This window comes from Buteo buteo, chromosome 19, assembly GCF_964188355.1.
Source record: "Buteo buteo chromosome 19, bButBut1.hap1.1, whole genome shotgun sequence".
Taxonomy (NCBI): domain Eukaryota; kingdom Metazoa; phylum Chordata; class Aves; order Accipitriformes; family Accipitridae; genus Buteo; species Buteo buteo.
In genome coordinates, this window is record NC_134189.1 from 5,400,165 (window position 1) to 5,419,519 (window position 19,355).

The 19,355-nt window shown below is 38.5% G+C and overlaps 1 protein-coding gene across 3 annotated transcripts in view; it reads right to left on the reverse strand.

The window, feature by feature from the left end:
• Positions 1–19,355, reverse strand: part of POLR3B (RNA polymerase III subunit B) — a 79,370-nt gene that overhangs the window by 21,884 nt on the left and 38,131 nt on the right. For all 3 annotated transcript variants that reach the window (XR_012653667.1, XM_075052019.1, XM_075052020.1), the window contains exons 19-23: positions 16,033–16,160; positions 8,899–9,108; positions 6,886–7,044; positions 5,333–5,450; positions 3,284–3,426 (exon numbers count right to left, since the gene is read on the reverse strand). Coding sequence is in view for 2 of the 3 variants with exons in the window: in XM_075052019.1 (XP_074908120.1) it covers positions 3,284–3,426; positions 5,333–5,450; positions 6,886–7,044; positions 8,899–9,108; positions 16,033–16,160 (758 nt within the window). In the remaining variant the exon portion in view is untranslated. The remainder of the gene's footprint in view (positions 1–3,283; positions 3,427–5,332; positions 5,451–6,885; positions 7,045–8,898; positions 9,109–16,032; positions 16,161–19,355) is intronic.

Below are 19,355 nucleotides of genomic sequence, written 5' to 3' on the forward strand. Positions count from 1 at the left end.
AAAATTACTCATGAGATGTCCGTCCTTGAAGACCTCTTAAATGAGCTTGCTCTAGACTCTGAGATGCCTTATGTGCATTTAGTGGTCTTGAAGGCCCTCTGTTCCCTAAAGCCACACTGCAGCCTGCCTGACACAATCCTGTTTCCTTCTGTCATTCTTCCACTTCCACCTTTTCTCCTCTGATGGTCTGAGATTTGTGGAGCACCCTTTTCTTGATTTTTGGAGAGGTATGAAAAATCAGTTCCATTTAAATCCTGTTCAACTAACTATTTCAACAGGTGCACATCAATAGCCCAAACTAGGAGAAAAATCTTACCTGCTTAAATTTTTCATGCAAATGCCTGAGCATCTTGTTTAATATAATTTGTAGGCTTTTTTTTTTTTTTTTGATTCTGGTTAAGAAAATTTGTCCTGCACAGTACTGATTGTATTGTTACATAGTTATTTGCAGCTAAAATGCCACATGCCACTTATAAGGAGAAAGGACTACTTATTCTAAACTCAAAATACATTAAGAAATGGACTTTGCTCTACAAGTGGTCATAGGCTTAAAAGTACTGCACATCTTCATTGTGTATGAGATTAAAAAATTATTTGAAAGAGACTCTACACAAAATCTTCCTGAAGGAGAATCTTCCTGGAGCAAAGCAAGGAATAGGGCAGTTGAACCGTTCCAACTGCTCAACTCTTTCTCTTTGCCTCTGAAGCTAAAGATCTTTCCCCTCACTTACCAGAACTATACTATGGCTGTAGTGCAAGAACTAGACTGGATTTTAAAAGAAAGTCAAGAATGTACTGTTGCTTCTTTACTTTTTTGAAGCCTTCAACAGGTACTGGTTTCCAAATTACTTGGGGACTCGGTGAGAATTGCTTTCTATTTTTAGATCAAAAGCCATCTTGAAAATACAATCAGGAAAAATATTTCAATGCTTATCAGAAGAGTTTCTATTAATGACAGCAGAAACAATGGAAGGATTTCTTTAGAATACAGAGTTTCAAGAACCAGTTTTATGGGTCTATGGAAAGACACTGTGGAAATAAGGGTGATCTTGGAGAGCTGGATATACTGAGAAAGCCTGCATTGACTGTAGTCCATAGAAAACACACAGGAACTTGAGGCAACATCTGGTAACAGCTGACATTATGATCAAGTACTGCCTCTTGCACCCATTTCACCTCTATTGATTGATAGGTTTGCTCTAGGTAGATGTCCTGATCACCAAACCTGGAGGCTACAGAAATGAGGATTACTGTGGTTAGCTCTGCATCTCACAAAAGGGGATGCAGTCTTTTACTTCAGTTACGCATGGCCACCTCATTGCCACTGATGCTTATGTACTTCCATAGCCCCAGAAGGTCACAAAGGACCTCGAGTTTGACTTCAGGCTACATATGTCAGTAAAGAAGTAAACAGTGGTATGGAGCATTATAAAAATGACTTCTTACTTGTGCCTGGGGTCCATCTATAAGCAACTGCTCTTCATACCTCTTTCCAATCACACAGGCACTGAATACACTGGAGATGATTCTGTTTAAACTTCATTTAAGAGCGCACTAGAGCTGGATACTGATGTTTACTGATGACATTTGTTGCAGTTTCATCTCTTTTGACTGGGTCAGATCTACATGTGGATGTTGTGTAAGTACCAGCTCCCTGCTGACTGACTCCAGGGCATATCTGCCCACAGAGTTCTCTGGTTCTTCTCCAAGGTCAAACCCAACATTATACTGCGAGTAGAGTGGGACCACGTCACAAAATGTTGAAATGGACGCTTTCAGGGAGCTCCTCCTAACAAAAAGCACTCTCTCTTCCATGTGTCTCCTGACAAAGAGAACACTGCTCACAAAAGGCCAGTTTGTTTGCAAGACATCCCTTAGCTAGTATCGTAATTTGATGTACTACTGCAAAGTTCACCGACTACAACTAGTTTTAAGTATTAGTGTTTCAAATCTAAACAGCGTCCTCTGTTATCTCCTCAGTTCCCTCCCTCTGCCCTCCACACAGACGTAGTGGATACTTGTGTTACAGATGTAAGAGGCTGGTGTGCTTTACACTCGATGCTCTGGTTCCAGTTCCTCAGAAATCAAAGCAAAGGAGTAAGAATTTTTTTGTTCCAGTAGTTATTAAGATGTATCACATTTGCCCAGTAACAGAAAAGGAGTGTTTGTGCTGCACTGGAAAGGATTTGATAACAGCAACTTCTTTGCCTCCCCACCACATCTGACAAGAGACCGAGCAATGTTCTCAAACCAAAATAAGACATAAAAATATAACAAGATTACAACATTCAGGTAGTAGGTTTATCACAGCACATACAGTAAGGCAGGAGGTCATGCGGAAAGTACTAATAATCTAGATTTTCCAAGTGTACAGACAGATGAAAACGTGTCAAAACTTGTCCCACATTGATACCAATGGAACCAAAACATGATTTTAAGTCAGTCACAGTCAGACTGTTTTCAGTCACTTCTTTCTTAACACCCCTCCCACACCTCCCAGCTCTTTGAGATTCAGAGAGGATGGTCTGAGTCACGGTTTTTTGCCATTAAGGTCAAAGGGAGTCCACTGCTTTTTTCAACAAATATGGAAACAGGCTCCTGATTTTCATCTTACTATTAACATTAATACTAGAGAGCTACTTGCCACCACACAGCTTCCTAGTAGGTACCCATTTTCAATTCTCGATTTGAAGATCTAGAGGTGCCCCAGATCATGTCCCAGGTGTATTCTCAAAAACATTTTCCCCTTCTTTCCGGACTCTGCTGGTGCACTCCTAGTTGCATTCCTATTTGCTTCCCTTTTACACCATGGCTTTGAGCTGTCTATCTGCAGTCTTGTCTTTAGAGCAGTATGTCTGCAGAGATGACTTGCAGACATCCCATTCCATCCCTGGTCTTTTCTGTCCATTCAGAAGAGGCCCTTTCACTCTTTCCTCCAATCTCTCTCTTGATAACCCGCTGACAAACCTGTCACCTAAAACCAAATTCACACTTGGAAAAAAACCCCAGCCAAATCTCAAAACCCTGTTCTTGTTTAAAATGGACAACTACAGTATTTTCCAGATTCATAAATCAACACAGAGTTGTGTTTGCCAGTTCCTCTCCTCAGTTCCAGAAACATCATTGCTAAATTAGGTGAAGTTAACCAAAAAAAGAGATATGGTCTTCTACCACTGCATTCATAAAAGATCTGAACCAATCAATGGAAACATGCATGATGATACTATGTATGTATAGTAGGCATATCCAGTCTGTGTTTATTTTTATCAAATGTGTAGCTTACCTTTCTGCCCATGACGACTGCTAAATTTATCACCAATTTCTGGACGTCTAGTTTGCCTCAACAACATTTTTATCAAGAAAGCATCCTCTGCATTTGATGAAATCATTACTTTTTCAATATAAGAATCAGTCGCACCTTTGTAGCTAGTACAAGAAGACAAAACATGAGTTTTACATCTATGAACCAAACACAAGTTACAAACAAGTATCTGTGTATTGGTAACCTTCTGGCCAAACTATAGTCTTCACGGAACTTATATATGGGAGGCCGATGGAGCAAAGATTATATATATAAAAAGTTCCAAAGTACAGTATGTTTCTGGAAAAGAAAAGGCTTAAGAGATACAATAGAAACAAAGGGACAATTAAGCTGAACTTTTAAAGAACAAGGTGTATTTTTTTGTCACGTGGGCTCTTCTTCATGGAAAAAAGCTTCCTAGTATATTGCAAATTTCTGGATCTTCAGTTAAACAAACAAAAGCCAAATAGGGAGTTATAGTTGAAGAAGGGAGTTTAAGGCATATACCATGAGTACTTAAGAACAAAATTAAGGCATAATATCCTGACTGAAACTATGCATTAGGTGCAGGTGTGGAAATGAACCAAGGGCAGAACATAGTATGAGGTACAGACAGAGATAACTCTAGAGTCCAAGATGCAGGGATTATGGAAGGAGAGGAAAAAGGTAGGCATGACAGAGCAGGAAGGAAATTATTCTGGTATCCGCTTTTTCATATGTATTGCAGATTAAGGGTAGAGGAGATTTTAATACCTTACGTAGGAGATTATTTTGTCTCATTGTTCAGGTAGCTGAGATGGTCAAACTATGACACCTAAACTGGGAGCCCTGGATCAATGCCTTTATCTGGCAGAATTACTTCTTTGCTGTTGATAATTACATTGTTGCCTCACTTCTCTATTAATATCTTGTAGGAGTAAACCTAGAGCTTTCTATTGGTTATGAAACACACAGAAGTGCAGCAAAGCTAATTCTGCCTTTCTGATCTGGGTACCAATTGCTTGCCTTGCTCTCTAATTTACCAAACTGTCAAGGCTATTCCTGACAAAACAGTGAAAACCCCTTTATTCTTTCTTTCCCTCTTTATTTTTACATTTAATGCAAAATTTTCACTTCACACTTCAGAAGCCCTCTCCTGTTCTTTCAGGACAAGGACAAGAGTTCAGAAAAACTCTTTCTGACTGTCCTTTCCCATTCACTGGTGCCTTGGTAAAGGACGTCTAACTAGAGTGGCCAGAATGAGCTGACTGTCAGCCTCTGAGACAGGAAGGTCTCCATCTCCTGGCCTTCTGCCTGGCAAAATGAAGACTGAGCACCAGTCTGTAGGGTTCAGTGTTTGGAAGATCTCGCATTGTCACGGAAAGTTAGAGGGTTAGTCGCAGCCTTGTGATGTACCTGTAATCCCGCCTCCCCTTGTTAGTTTAAAAGGAATTAACTGCGCAATAAAAGGTGGAAGTTGGCGCTCACACTGTGTGTGTTATCTGTCTCTTTCCCTGGTCCGGGCCGACCAGTGATCTAATCGTGGCACCTTGATATGTAGCGAACGCTACACCAGTCAGCATTGGCCATTTTCTGTGGGAGCTGGTATGGAGGAGATGTGCCCCCTCACTAAGTACACACGTGTTCTCTGCCCTCTCACTCATCCTGCTTTTCTCCTGTTTCTCCATCTCTTCATCCATGAGCGACTCCTCTCCCCTCTACCACTGTCTTAGCTCTCTCCTCAGTTTCTCCTGGGAATCTACTCAGTGATTCCTCTCTATACGTACATCTTCAGGAGGGTTCATCCCTCTCTTTGCAATTCCAGCCTTTCAGAATCTAGGTGTCAGAATCTAACTTATTAGTGATTAACTGGCTAGGCACTTGTGAAAATAACCTAGGCTCTGAAAAACCCTGTGAAAAATCAAGACCTAGGGAACTAGGTCTACTTTGCAGAGGGAAGTTTATTCCTTTGACTTTTCTAGAATTGAATATTTTCTCAGATACCTTTCCTCCATGTACCTTCCCCAACTATAAAGTTATGATGCAACATACGTTACTGGCACATCTTTGTACTGTGGCTGCTGAGGCACACTACTTCCTTCCAGAGGTGTCTGGGTCACAGTTGGCATAGATTTGTTCACAAGGACTTGCTTATTTTCTACTTTTTCACCTACAAAGAACAAGAAAGAAAAGCACCATGAAAACTTATCTGGCTACCTATGTTAGAAATACATTTTAAGCTTTAAAAAAAGGTAAGCTGGAAGACAAACCAGAAGGAACATGTCCAGGAAGTATGCCATGTTATTTTATTAAATATTGCATGGCAAGGGAATCATTAAATTAGCTTTTTTTGGTAAACCAAAACAGAACAGCTTGCATGCTGGGTGCACTATGGGAATAGCTGTTCAACATACTCTGGGTCTAAAGAATACACAAAAGTATCTGAAGTCATCTGCTGTAAGTATGGAGAAAATTAACAAGCAACACTGTAACTGCAAAATTTTAGAAATGCACACCTAAATTCAGGACATCACATTATTCCCACAATGATTTGTGCAAGACTACTTTCAGGCTCTCTTTGCAATTACTTTTTCCTATTGCTTCTGGTCTCACACATCAGCTATTTCCCCCCCCATTTCCTTATCCTGCTCTTCACACAGAAAACCAGATCAGTAGCATGCCCAATGATACTAGTGCATATCAAGTACCTGCCTCCCACCTCCTCCACAAAATTACACTGAACTTCACCCTATGTCTCTTCTGTCCATATGAACTATTTCAGAGAGTATTTACCTACACACTGAGAACAGCCTCGTCTGTCAGATAGGATAGTGCTATCTATCTATCTATCCTAATACTTCAGAAGATTCTTGCCCTTTTTTTTAATTAACTTTGAAAGCTCCATTGTGATGTGTTAAAGAGCAAAAGTGACCCAACTGTGTTGCTCTAATGGAATTAAGTTTAGTGCCTTCTACGGCACCTTTCTTATTAGATCCCAGCAGATCTATTAAGCTGTTTCCTAACTGAAGGATGACAGTATGGAAGGATTCTTTCTCAAACTTATTTCCATTGGAAAGTTACACACCTGTCCTCATAACTAAATGTAGTTGTGTTTAGCTTCTTATGGCCCTCCAAACATATTTCTAAAGTGTTACAAACACAAGGTTTTACTTCCTCAAAAAACTGCATTAACTGACAGCATGCTAGGAGGTTTTGACACAAAATCAAAATAGTAAGGAATCTATCCTTAAAAAACAACGACAGAACATATGAGACACAAACAGTAAAAAACTAAAGTATTAAAAGTTTGCCAGTTTGGGGACGTAAGAATATAAGTTCTAATACTTCAATAGATACACACTGTTAAAGACTCACTCTTCTACTTAAAGCTCCCTTTTCTCATGCACAAAAAAATCCTCAACGACTGGTACCACACTGCTTTCAGAAACTAACATTTTTTAATTTTCCATACAATACTATCACCTTCAAGGAAAAAAATATGATTACACTAAGGATAAAACAAGATGCACAAGAAATATTAACAGAACATTAACTTCTACCTCAGATTATGAACATGCCATGACTGAACATGTAGTTTGACATACCTGGAGAGCAGATACCATCAGCATCTAAAATTTCATGGCGCCAGATTGGTTTACGGGTAGCTGCATCCAACATCGGACCCATAACTTTATCAAATGTCTGGTTTGTGTAACGCTTCAGTGTACACTTGGCATTCTTGTATACAAGACACCTTCCAAAACCTAAAATGTAACACAAACTCATCTGCCTAGGAGTTCAAAGATTCTTTATAACACATTATCAGAATAAAACAAGAACGCTGATCCACCTCCTGAGATACATTTTATTAGTTACATTATTCATTATCTTGAATATGCATAGCATTGTACATGGATACCTAGTAACTCACAATTTAAAAAATTAGATCATGCATGCTACTTTTTTTAGACATTGGACAATGGTCCAATTCTGAAGTTGTGCTAATCTCCTTCTATACCTCTGCACACACACGCACGCATCATTTCTCTTACCTTTGGCGGTCCACAGGGAGATACAACATAGGAGAAGAGACTGTAACAGGATGAGCACAGCACCTCTTCCTTTCGGAAGTTCTAAGAAACCTGAACTTTTACTCATGTTTGTGGTTGACACAAGCTAGCCTACCAGGAAAGTACTGACTGTTTCATATAATCACCCCATTACTCACTTTTTTCCCAGCTGAAAGAATTCTGAATTGCATATATTATTATAAAACAGGTTTGGTTTGGGTTTTAGATGAGAAAAGTAGCATCTCCAGAATTTCTCTCCAAGCACAGCAACTAGCCACAATACTAAACTCTTTTGTCACATTAGAATTAGAGACAGCCAAGAGCAAGGCTTTCTAATAATCCTACGTTATTTTAGTTCATTTCAAAGATGGTTGCAGCCACATACAGTACATCTATATCTTTAGATTATGTCAAGTAAGTCCTGACAAGCACCACAGCTCTCCCGGTAAATGTTACCAGTCTACCAGAAAAGAAAACATTCAGTTTTAAATCATGCCTGTTGTTGTTTTAGAAAAGGAGGCATAAATTAAATGCGGCAGACATTAATGCCAAAGATACATGTCTAGGAATACTATTATTGCTGCCTAGCAACTAGGAGGAAGGGAGTGGGGGGGGCAGGAATAAAGTGATGGAAGAATCTGATTTTGGCCACCCGAAACTAAAACCAATTTGATCACACTGCACTATGTCTTCTCTCAAGGGAACTTATTTAGAAAAGAGAAAGAAGAGAGACTAAGTTTTCAGGCAACTCTCCTCCAACCCCCAGCAGCATTAACATAAAGCGCTGAAGAATTATGGAGAGAGCGAGACAGGCTAGAGTGGCACAAACATAGGTTTCACTTGGTTACCTTCTATTTGGTACTTATGTACTTTTCCTTAAAATGCACTGCACAGAATTTTTTTTTTTTTAAGGAGGTCGGTCATTAGTTTATCTCTGAATAAACACTAAATTATTTTGCTTTAGACAATACTATTATTTTCTCTCAGAAAGTAGGCAATACTGCTATTGCTCCCTCAGAGCATCAAAAGTTCACAAGGACACAAACTGCCACACGTTCCATTCCTTTCCCAAACACATTCAGAAGTCTAATTTCATCTATTGTTTTTGTTACTGGTGAAAATAATGAGACCCCTCTATCAGTAATAAACAAAGGTTCAGGTAACCATCTCAAAAGCAAGCCCAATGGAACAGATTATCTAATACATTACGCTTTTTGTAAATTAAATGTTTTCAAAAAGGGACCATTTAAACTTTTTTATTTGAGGTCAAAAGTTAGCCATTTTTTCTTATAATATCCATACGCAGAAGTTTATTTACATGTTGGTAACTCTACCACACTATTGGAAGCATGGAATTACCATCACTATTCATGCAGAAAACAAACAAAAGCATTCAAAGCAGTTTTGGAATTCGATTTCTTAGTTAGAGATGTACTGTTCATAACTGCAATAACAGTTATTATAGGACAACACCATGACACAGTAAGTTTATTAAAACATTTATTAGAACACACACTAGAGAAATGGGAAAGAATTGATGGTTCTTACCTCTATCCAAAGAGGCCTTGTTTAAGACAAGAGCATCTTCAATATCGTAACCACTGTAGCTCATCACAGCAACTGTGGCATTCTGTCCAGCAGGCAGTTTCTCAAAATCTATCAGTTCAATTGTTTTTGTTTTTACCATTGGCTTTTGCGGATAGGCTAGAAGATACATAAGAGTATCTATCCTGTTTCTTTGATTGTATCCAATAGTACCTGTGTGTAAAAGAAAAACAAAAGTGTGTGAACATTAGTGAGTTTCCTAGAACGTTTTGGCTAAAAATCACCAAAATGCAAATTAACTAAAACCACAAACTGAGAAATTTCATCTAATAATAGAAACTTCAAGAAAAGAAGGGGAAAAGAAAAAAAATCTTATAAGACACTGAACCAAAACAATTTCACATTATTATACTTAAATAAAGATATAAGTGGCTTCTTAATTTAAGCTTCCAGAAAGAATTATTTATTTTTTCTTAAACACAGAAAACCTAAGCATCAAGACAAAAAGAACAACAACAAAATAAATCAAAGTCAGGTCCTATATGACTGAACGCAAAAAAGATTTCTTTTTAATCATGACACTGAATAAAACTGCAAGTATGAAGTTTGCTTTTATTGTTCTAATAGCCATAGGGGTTTTTTTTGGAAAGCTGAACTTGTGTTCCATAGACCTAATCCAAAATTTCATGAGGATCAATAGAAAGACTCCCATTGAGTTCAAGAGGAACTGTGGATCAAGCTCTGTGTCTTCCACATCATATTTCCTTCCTTTTCTGGGCAATAATTAGTTCAACAGCAGCCTGTGTTAGAATGTCACAAAGCATGAACAAAGCATACAGTTAGCAGCAGCCAAGACTGATTTACTTTCTGAAATTAGAGGCGTCATTGCTAGAAAGACTACAGTAGAAGTGCACTCACAATATATTTGTCTTTTTACATGAAATTAATTTTAAATTTACGGTTCAGAATTCAATCCTTTGTATAGACCTCCCAGCTTGAGACTGAAATTTTTGGCCCTGTCCCATCAGACTGCCAAAGTGTCTTCTGAAATCTGAGGAAAAAATAATTAACACCCAGCAGGGAAACATAAACCGTTGTGTAGCAGAACAAAAGTTAAGGCAATCGTACGTTATTAGAGTTTGCTGCACCAGGACTATGCTATGTCTCTAAGCAATTAAGAAATTATAGTCTGAAAAGTTAAAGTTTTAAAGTTTTAAGTGCTAAATATTCTGCAGTACTTGTGCTTAGGAGGTAAGTCTTTCAAAAGCTTTCCATTTTCTCCTGCAATTTCAGAGGCTGGCTGCTTTCAAGGAAAGGTCAAAATAGCCAGTGTATAATGAAGACTTCACACAGCTAGAATATAGTACAGCTGAACCCGAATCTGCCCTTAGAGGAGGCCAGCTTCACGTTTTAGATGCATCTACTTGCAATTTCCAAATGCCTGCATTTAAATAAAATGTCTAGAAAATCAAATATCTAAAACCAGGCAGCATCATGGGCATTTCCAAAGACCTATCCTGTCCTTGGCACTAAGCTCTCTCTCCTAAACAACCACAGGTCTACCCTTCCCAGGGACGAGAACAGGGAGATAGTTCAACAGATACTATCTGAAAATAAACAGTTATAGCTGGCTCTTACACGCCTGGACTTTCCTTGGTTCTAGAAAGTGGATTTGAAGCAAAGGGCACAGCTTTTTCAAACGTTGAGGAAGATTTGGTACAGTTAACAGGCTTTACTTGTCTCTTGCTTTTGAACAGTTGCTTTTCTGTCTGTTTCTTGGAGAAGGGAATTAATCATCCCTGAGCACTATCTTCTTCTCCAGTAAGTAGCAAGCTGGTAGGGCATGGATTCATCAACACTGAAGACCTTCCTCATCACCGCCCATAAGGCCAAGCATCTGAAGGCCCTGTTACTTCTGATATTTTCTTAGCCTAAGTATTAGGCTTCCAAATAAAAAACTTAAGAGTCTTAGACCATTTTTTCCCTCTGCACCTAGAATGAATAATCTGTGTGCTTTCAGGATAGGTTGTCTGCTGTAGAGCTCATCTTTAAAGTTTTACAGATAAGTACATTTTCCTGTCGTTGAGAGAAATCTTCTCCTGAGTAAGCCACGCCAACTTTCACTTTTGAAATGCCTTTAATTTTCTTCTCCTCCGAGATGCTTATATGCTGTACCTGCTATGGTTCACTGGTTGGGGATGCTAAAATGGGATGAAGTCTGGAGCACCTGATCATAGCTTGTCCTTTATAGCCCAGTAACAATCTGTTTAGGTCCCCTATGTATCAAGGATTACAGACAACCCTTTTACATATTTCAGGTAATGCAAATTATTTCTCTCTCAGATGCTTTACATATTTCAAACTTGGCATTTTTATCAGAGGTTCAGAAGAGCCTAACGGAACTGTTACTGTTTGTATCAGACCAGGAGCCATCAGCAACTGACATTACTGAGATTTTGAGCCTCAATAATAAACTGTATTCAGGCAGTTCTTCAGGAATGGTGAAGAATATGATACAGCTTGAATACTGTATCATATCAAGTGGAAAAACATATACAGATATATCAACAACGGATATCCTAGCAGGCAAGAAACTGGTTAGAGAACGATTCAAGAGTACAAGTGAAATAAATTAGCCAAAAAGCATATCATATATCAGCAATATTTGTCCTAATTGCTACGATTTAATGGTTATACAAATAATGCCTTCTTTAAACTGGTCTAACCAACCACAGCCTTAAACCACAATCTGCTTATTAAAATTAAGAAGCAGCTCTCTTCTTCTGAGGACTGGTGTGTTGGGACGAGACCTCTGTGTGGGCGTTGAAATGAAGGAAGTCACTAGCTTTATTTCTGTTTTCTCTCTGAAAGAACAGAGCCCTTGTTTGCTTCAGCCAAACAGCCAAGCAAAAGTAAAGTATAATTAAAGTTCACCATAACAAACCCTGCTCACAATGACCCACATTTATAATTATCCCAACAGCAAGAACCAATTTTTTTCATTGGTAATTAGCCCTGTTTAAAGCAAAACACACAAGGTTGACCTGGATACAACAAAGATCATTTTCTTGCTTTTCTCAGTGCACGTGTGCATTTTTTCCTTTTTTCCATTTCCTGACAAGTTCTTTTTTCATTTAAATTATCATTTGATCATTCTTCAGTGTGAAGTAATCACTATAAAAATGCTATCTATTGATATTTAGCATAAATGGGATATTGTTATTCTGATGCAGAAAGTTTTGAGAACTCACCAGAACAAACAGCCAGCTAAAAGAAGTGTTTATCCAATTCTCTGGTATATTACTTACAGCAACATTAAACTGTACAATCAAAATTAATCTACTGAAGATATGAGCCAATAGGGCTATTATTGCACATGCCAAGAAAAGAATTGCTGTACTTCTGTATTTCTCCTGATTTCACTGTGGATTTTCTACTATTCTGTCCTTTCATATGAGCACAAACCAACAGAGAAGGCAGTACAGGTTTTAAACAGTGCACTGAACCTTGTGGAAGGGGGCTCCAATTCAGCTCAGAGAGATTGCCACAGTACATGTATTAAGTTATCTGGATGTTCAGCATTTGAAATATTCTTTTCCCTGTAGAAAGATTAAGAAGTCAGTTAAAAGATACGGGTAAACTGGGGGAAGCAGTCTGGATCATTTCTGCCTCAGCAGTTCTGTGCCTGCTACCAGGGAGAGAAGAGCTGGCTAAAAGAGACCGTGTCACAGAGCACAAACGCTGCTCCGCCAAGAGCAGTGGCAGAACTGAGCCCAGGCCACAAAGCACCCAGGTCCAGCTGTGATGACCAGGAATAGCCACTTTTGCTTTGATGTTTGTTTTGATTCTCTGCCAATAGGCTAGCCATACAAAATTTGGGAGCACTTTTAGCTCTCAGCCCACCAACAAGCCTTTCACAACTGTCAAAAACCAAGAACCCCCAGCATTTAGCTCCTTGAAGCACATTTGTCTTTTCAACTCAATTTTAACACATCCAACTGGTTATAGCACAAGGCAAAGCAGTATATAAAGGGCTTTGCTATTTCACAGAAACAAAGCAGAATGTCCGTGATACAGTAAGAGGGTTTTTTTTGTAATATCAAAGAAGTTGCTTCAACATAAACCTCTGCAACAAAACTCTCACCCACCTACCACCCTCCCCTCAAATACTTTCTGCTCTTTCACAGGTTAAAGTAATAATTAACACCCAAACCCTCCTTTCCTTACTTCAAGACTTGCGTTATGACATTTGGGTTGAAACTGCATTGCACAGTTGGGCTGTGAGAGCGTACAGCTTGCTTTGTGTACCCACACTGCCACTTTCACAGATGCGCATGTACACGTGCAATATGGTGGATTACTGGCAGGAAAATGCGTATGTTTTCATTTCTTACATTAGGCTTTTATACAACACTTCACAGTCAGAGGTACAGTGTGTAAAACTGATTCTCTATGTCTTAATGGAACTGAAAAGCTCCATTTAAAATTATTTCTCTAATTGTAGGAGCCTTTGATCCTCTTAAAGGTTAATTTAGCAATACATGGAATGCAAACAGTGCAGACTCTTGTATTTTAATCTTAAATACTTCTCAGATTTTAAGCTACAACTGTTAACTTTGCATTGAAATGTCAATGTTCAACTGAGGTCCTTGTAGCTGCTGTTGTATTTGCCATCTAATCATAACTTCCCCACAGTGTTACAGTTCAACCTGCAACATATGGTAAATTATCTATGCCAAAACAGAGGGACTTCATTTCAACTTAATTTCACTGAAATCCAGTTTGCTCACTAAGCGTAGCCCTAGTCCTCCAACAAGATGTCTCATTCTGCCCATGAAAGGGAGGTATTTTTCAGGACATTTAATTTTATCCTGCAGAAACATTAATATTTTAATACCTAACACTTGTCAGGGATACTGGATTACAGACCCCATTGCAAGCTCTGATGTCCACCCTCCATTTACTTGTGCTTTTACACCTTTCCCCAGCTTGATATTGCTCAAAAAAGAGCAAAGACTGTTCAAAGCTGCCGGCACAGCCCTGTGACGTGGTCAGAGGGGGTCAGTGTGGAGTAGCACAAGGCTCTCCTTTCCCAGTCTGAGCCCCGGGGCTCCCTCCTTGCCCCCAGGTCTTGACAGCGGAGGGAGTGACACAGTGGACTTGGACATGAGACTTTCCACATGGCAATGTTGGACCAGGAGCTGCTCTGCAATTTCAGGATGGGGAAGAAAGCAAGAAGGGTGGATGGTTAGCTCAAGGTGGAGGTTTGAGGCACTACATATCACATCTCTTCATAAATACAAACAGAAAAAAGTATGTGTAATGTTTCAGGAACATCCTCTAGGTCCCATTTGGTCAATACTTGCAGAGAAAAATCTTTTCTGCCCCTACATATTGCCACTTACAGTGGCTTTTTTTTAAGCAGTTATTACAAAAAGCTTCAGGTGTTTGCAGATACTTCAGTCAGGGCAAAATATAGCTCAGATCATGTGCCAACTTTTAAAATGTACTTTTATCTAGCTGCTTATTCTTTGAGTCAGGTGTTTTGTCATAACAAACCGAAACAAAGGCTTTTTTTATTGCTCAAGATATTCAATGGCTTTTGTGTTCCTAGCGTCAGCAGGAACGTCAGAGGATTGTATCCAAGGAGCTAAATGTGCAAGACCTAGGGTCAAAGCAGCTGAATACACCAACCTCAGAAAACACAGACAATGAATTGCAAATGACACTCAAAACAAAACGAGAAAAAAACCTTCACACAGAAAACTACAAAAGAACTCCACAGATACTGAATTGGCTTTCTGTACACACTGATCCTGCTTAACTGTGTGTGGTAACTAACCAAACCTTCTGAGACTAATAGTCATAAAATAGAGACTCAGGGGTGGGGGAAAGATAATGGGATGGGGGAGAACTGTAAGGAAAAGATTGCATCGCTCCTTTTTTTTTTTTCTTTTTTTTTTTTAATTTAAAGGGAGGACATGCATCTGTTGCTATTTTCTGCTGTTTTGGTGCACTGAACATGACAGTTCAGCGCAAGGCAGTTACTTTGCTATCAATTCTGCTGGAGAAGTCTCACAAAAGGTGCAGTGTTTCAGTTTTGAACACACAGGCACAAAACAAATGGTTTAGTAAACCTAACAGAAGTGGTAGTTTTTTATGACGCAGAGTTGTTCTACTGTAGCTCTCAATTTGCAAGCAAGCCATCAATACGAGACATAAAACTGGCACAGACAGCACAAGTCTGAATACAGCTGTCGGAATTGATGTACTACTTGTCAGGTTCTTCTTGGGACTCACTCTGGCTTTATCACAGGCCATATGACTTGGATGCTTTAATGCTAGTTTAGCTGTGTATTAAAGGAAGGATTAAAACTTACCTAGTGTCAATTACCCACAACAGCAAATTTACAAAATGGTTGTTTTTTAATGACCACCTATCACATTTGTAAAAAGAATTATTAAGTGCTCAGGAAATTAATTTTATTTCAGTCATTTTGCTGAGAGGCCATTACTTGCCTTCTTCATCCAAAAGAGAAAAAGCCCAAAATCTAAACTATGACTGCGGGAAGTGTTCAAGTAACTAAGCACTCTGTTTCACATTTTGATTCCTCTTATTCTCTAATGTCAATGTAACTATTTATTTATTTATTTTCGGGACACCTACTCAACTATTCAGGGAAATTCTCCTCTCTGTGCTCTGTGTCTCTTTGTGAGAACTCTTTCTAACTCTTTTTGTCTGGAAAGCCACAGCACATTGTAGCATAAAGAGAAAAAAAAAAACCCAACCCTCTGCCAATCCTGCAGCTACACTGGAAACTTGAAAGTCATGACAATTATCAAAAAAAACCCAACAAAAAAGCAATAGTGTCCCAGTTTCTCCAATTTTTCTTTTAAGTATTAAGACCTGCAGATATGGTCTCCATTAAGTGAAACTGACTGGTATTTTTTTCCTTTTAATTTTTCCAACTTGCAGAGGTAAATTCTTTCTTCCTCAAAGCTAAAGAAGTGCTCATTTCCTCTTCCTACCAAAGCTTTTACGTGAACTAGGAAAGAAAGAATTTATTTGTTTTGTCACTTCTCTACATAGCTTCAAAAACTACGTAAAACTCCAAAAAGGAATAAAAAAAGTCTTACCCATTGCTTGTTTCCCCATGGCACACTGATAAGTGTTTCTTGGCGACTGGTTGTGGTGAGGATATGGAATCAGCCCAGCACAGACACCAAGAAGCGTGAAAGGCTCAATCTCCAAATGTGTTGTATCTCTTAAAAGAAAGAATACCAATTATAACAGCCTTGTGAACAAACTTCTTAACTAGCATTTATTCAGATTAGTAGTATCTCACAATACTTCAATTCAATTCTGTTCAGAAAAATGTAAGTCAGTAGGACCTCAAAATATGGATTCACTATGGGATTTTTATTTTGTATTTAAAAAAAAAAGCCACACAACTTTCTTTTGGCTTTAAGTGTTTCCACATGAAAAGAAATGAAGGAGAAATAAATGAGGGTTTATGAATTTCCATCATGGAGAAAAAGCCTCCAGATAACAACAACCTGAAGAAGCTCAGCAAGACAATAAAACATCAGCTTATGTAGTAAGATGCAAAATGCCTTAAGGAATGTCTTCTCATGTAGAGAGAGTCTTCCACATCAAATTACCAATCTCAGAGATCTAGAAATCCACTGGGTAGGTGGAGGAAGGAAGAGCAAGACAGATTCAGGTATTGAAAAAAATAAAAGCATAATTTTAGTTTTCCAAGGTCAGTTATATAGTATCCGTTAGAGAGAAAACATCTGTGTCCAAACCAGATCCAGTGCCATGGATGATACAGCATAATGAAACACTACTCGAAAAGCTCTGCAAATATGTTGAAAGTGATTATGTTGTTAAAAGGCAATACTGATGAGAAGTAAAAAGACAGGGACAAGGAGTAAAGATTGAGACATAACAAAATTTGTTCTACCTGGCATGAGCTTCAGAGGAGAAAGTCCATGCTCAATAAAGATAATTAAATCATAGTGTGCATTGGGATGCAAGTGGAGAGACTAATAACTAAGGATGGAGTGTACAATAAAGCTTGGCTGGAGCAGAGCTGCTTTTAAAAATCAAGATAAGTAACTAGGAAATGGGGAATTTTGAAATAAAGATAATTATAACTAAACCTATCCAGAGCATATCTTTCATAATGTTCTGGAGTTATTACACAGGGCCTGGGTTTAGGCACACATTGCTTCTCCCACACACAACTAAACCCACTGCATTCTGAAAATCCCATCTTTAATGTTTGACTTCTCTTGGAAGTCTTTTGGAAGACTTTTTTTAATTAGTTAAACAAATTAATGTGATTACTAAACTTTAAGACCTTGCAAAGGAAATGACTGGAAAAATCTTTATTATGACAACACTCAAAAGACAGCAAAGCCTCACAAGCTCAAAAAGGCTGAAAAATTACCCACAAGTACATACAGACTGAAGACAAGGACCAGCAGGAACTTACATAAACAATGTATGTACTACTGGAAAAAATGAAATCTGAAAAAAATCTGGAAACCCTGAGAAGCAAGCCTAATGAAATTATCTATCAGTCCCAGAAATCTTTATAAATCACAAATATGCCTGAGCAACCTAAAAATTACCTGCTGGCCAGAGGAGGATAGCCACTATTTTTCTCCACTTGATAAAAAGCAGCTATGTTAATTGAAGCCTGTCCTGAGAAAATACAAATGGTAGAATCCCAATTGCAGTCAAGTAAATGCAAAATAGTCTCAAGACCCAGTAACAAACTTAAAGCACAGACTGCTCCCCCATTCTGTAGAACTTCACAGAACTGGTGATCCTTCTCAAACAATAAAACAAGAGACTTAAGACTTACTGATAGTGAAGTTAGCGAATTTCTTCAGAAGGTACTAGTGCATGGAACTACATATACATTTTCAGATAAGGTATTTAACAAAAGTATTTTTCCATTGAGGTCAATCCTATTTCAACCAAAGAAGATGCAACATATGTGGATCCTAGTATCTCATGAAGTATTCCACAGTGCTAATGAAAGACCTTCAGACTTTACAGACCAGTTCAATTTCTGCAAGTCAAAATGCCACTGGCAGAAATGGGCCCAAGAAAGGAAGGGAACCTCTTGAGTTTGAAAATCAGAGTTACAAATGGGTAAGGAAGAAATTGAACGCATTAAATAGAGTCAAATCCTCCAAAGAAAAAAACCCTAATTGGATTGGAAAGGTAAAGAGAGAATACTGTAGCTAAAAGAAGCCTACATTACAAAAGCAAGAATGTTAATGGGATGCTTCACAATAGTGGATTGTATCAGTTGTATTACCAGAACAAGTTGTACCAACATGGTCGCACCATTTAAAATGCAAGGTGATCAGCTGGGGGAAGGGGGTACACAATTCAGGATGTAGGGAGTATCATTACTAAGCACAAGGAGCAATGTGCTCATACAGCGCAAGCTCAGATACCTATGGCACTATTAGCTACAAGCATTGAAGCTAAACTCAAAACAAGTTGATGGACAACACAAAAATCTCCCAAACTTTTTGGCGATTATTGTGGAGTCATTTCCTCACACTAGTCCACTGGAATTGCACTGTCTCCTCCAATTTTTGACTAAACAGTGATATCACATGATATGCCCCCATTCATCTTCCTAGCTGAGTCAGGTGTCCTGAAACTCAGACTTTTCAGCTCTGGTGCTTTGTGGAAGTTATTTAATTTTGGCTCAAATGACAGCAATTGTGTGTGCTCATCTTTGCTCATGTATACAGAAGCCAGCCAGGAGCATGTGAGAGTAATTTCTTAAAGTGATAAAGTCTTCAAAAGCCTGGGCAGGAGCAATACAATTTAATTAGCAGAGTTAATGCATTTTGTCTGGCAAAGGTTAAAGATAACTGAAGGTCTCATCCAGCTCCACTGAAATCAATGATTTATTTCTATTGGCTTCCATGAGTACCTCACCAGGACAGAACATTTAGAAAATGCATTTTCTGCATAAACCTACTGATCAAACATTTCAAAGGTAACTTCTAACATCTTAAACGAAGTCTTCAGCTGACAGATATTGTCAGAGAAACATTAAAAAAAGGTAAAAAGATAGGAGGACTTAAAAATTTAAAAGAATCCTTCCTTAATGTGGGCTCTTTAATCATAGTCACAAGAGAAAGGGAAAAAAACCAAAGCACCAGGTCCTTCCTATATGTAGAAAACACAACAAATCTGGAAATCTTTCTAAATGAAAATCACATACCAGGAATGGCTTTAACATATGTGGTAAAGAATAAACAAAATGATACAGACATTTTTATCAGGGCCTATCAGGCATTTAATGCAAGCTGGCTGTCTAGAGTCCCTCTACAGCCACAAGAGAGAGATATTTTTCCAAATGACAATCATGGCATGCTAAGATCATCATTTAACGTGTGGAACCATTTGCCTTCTGGAT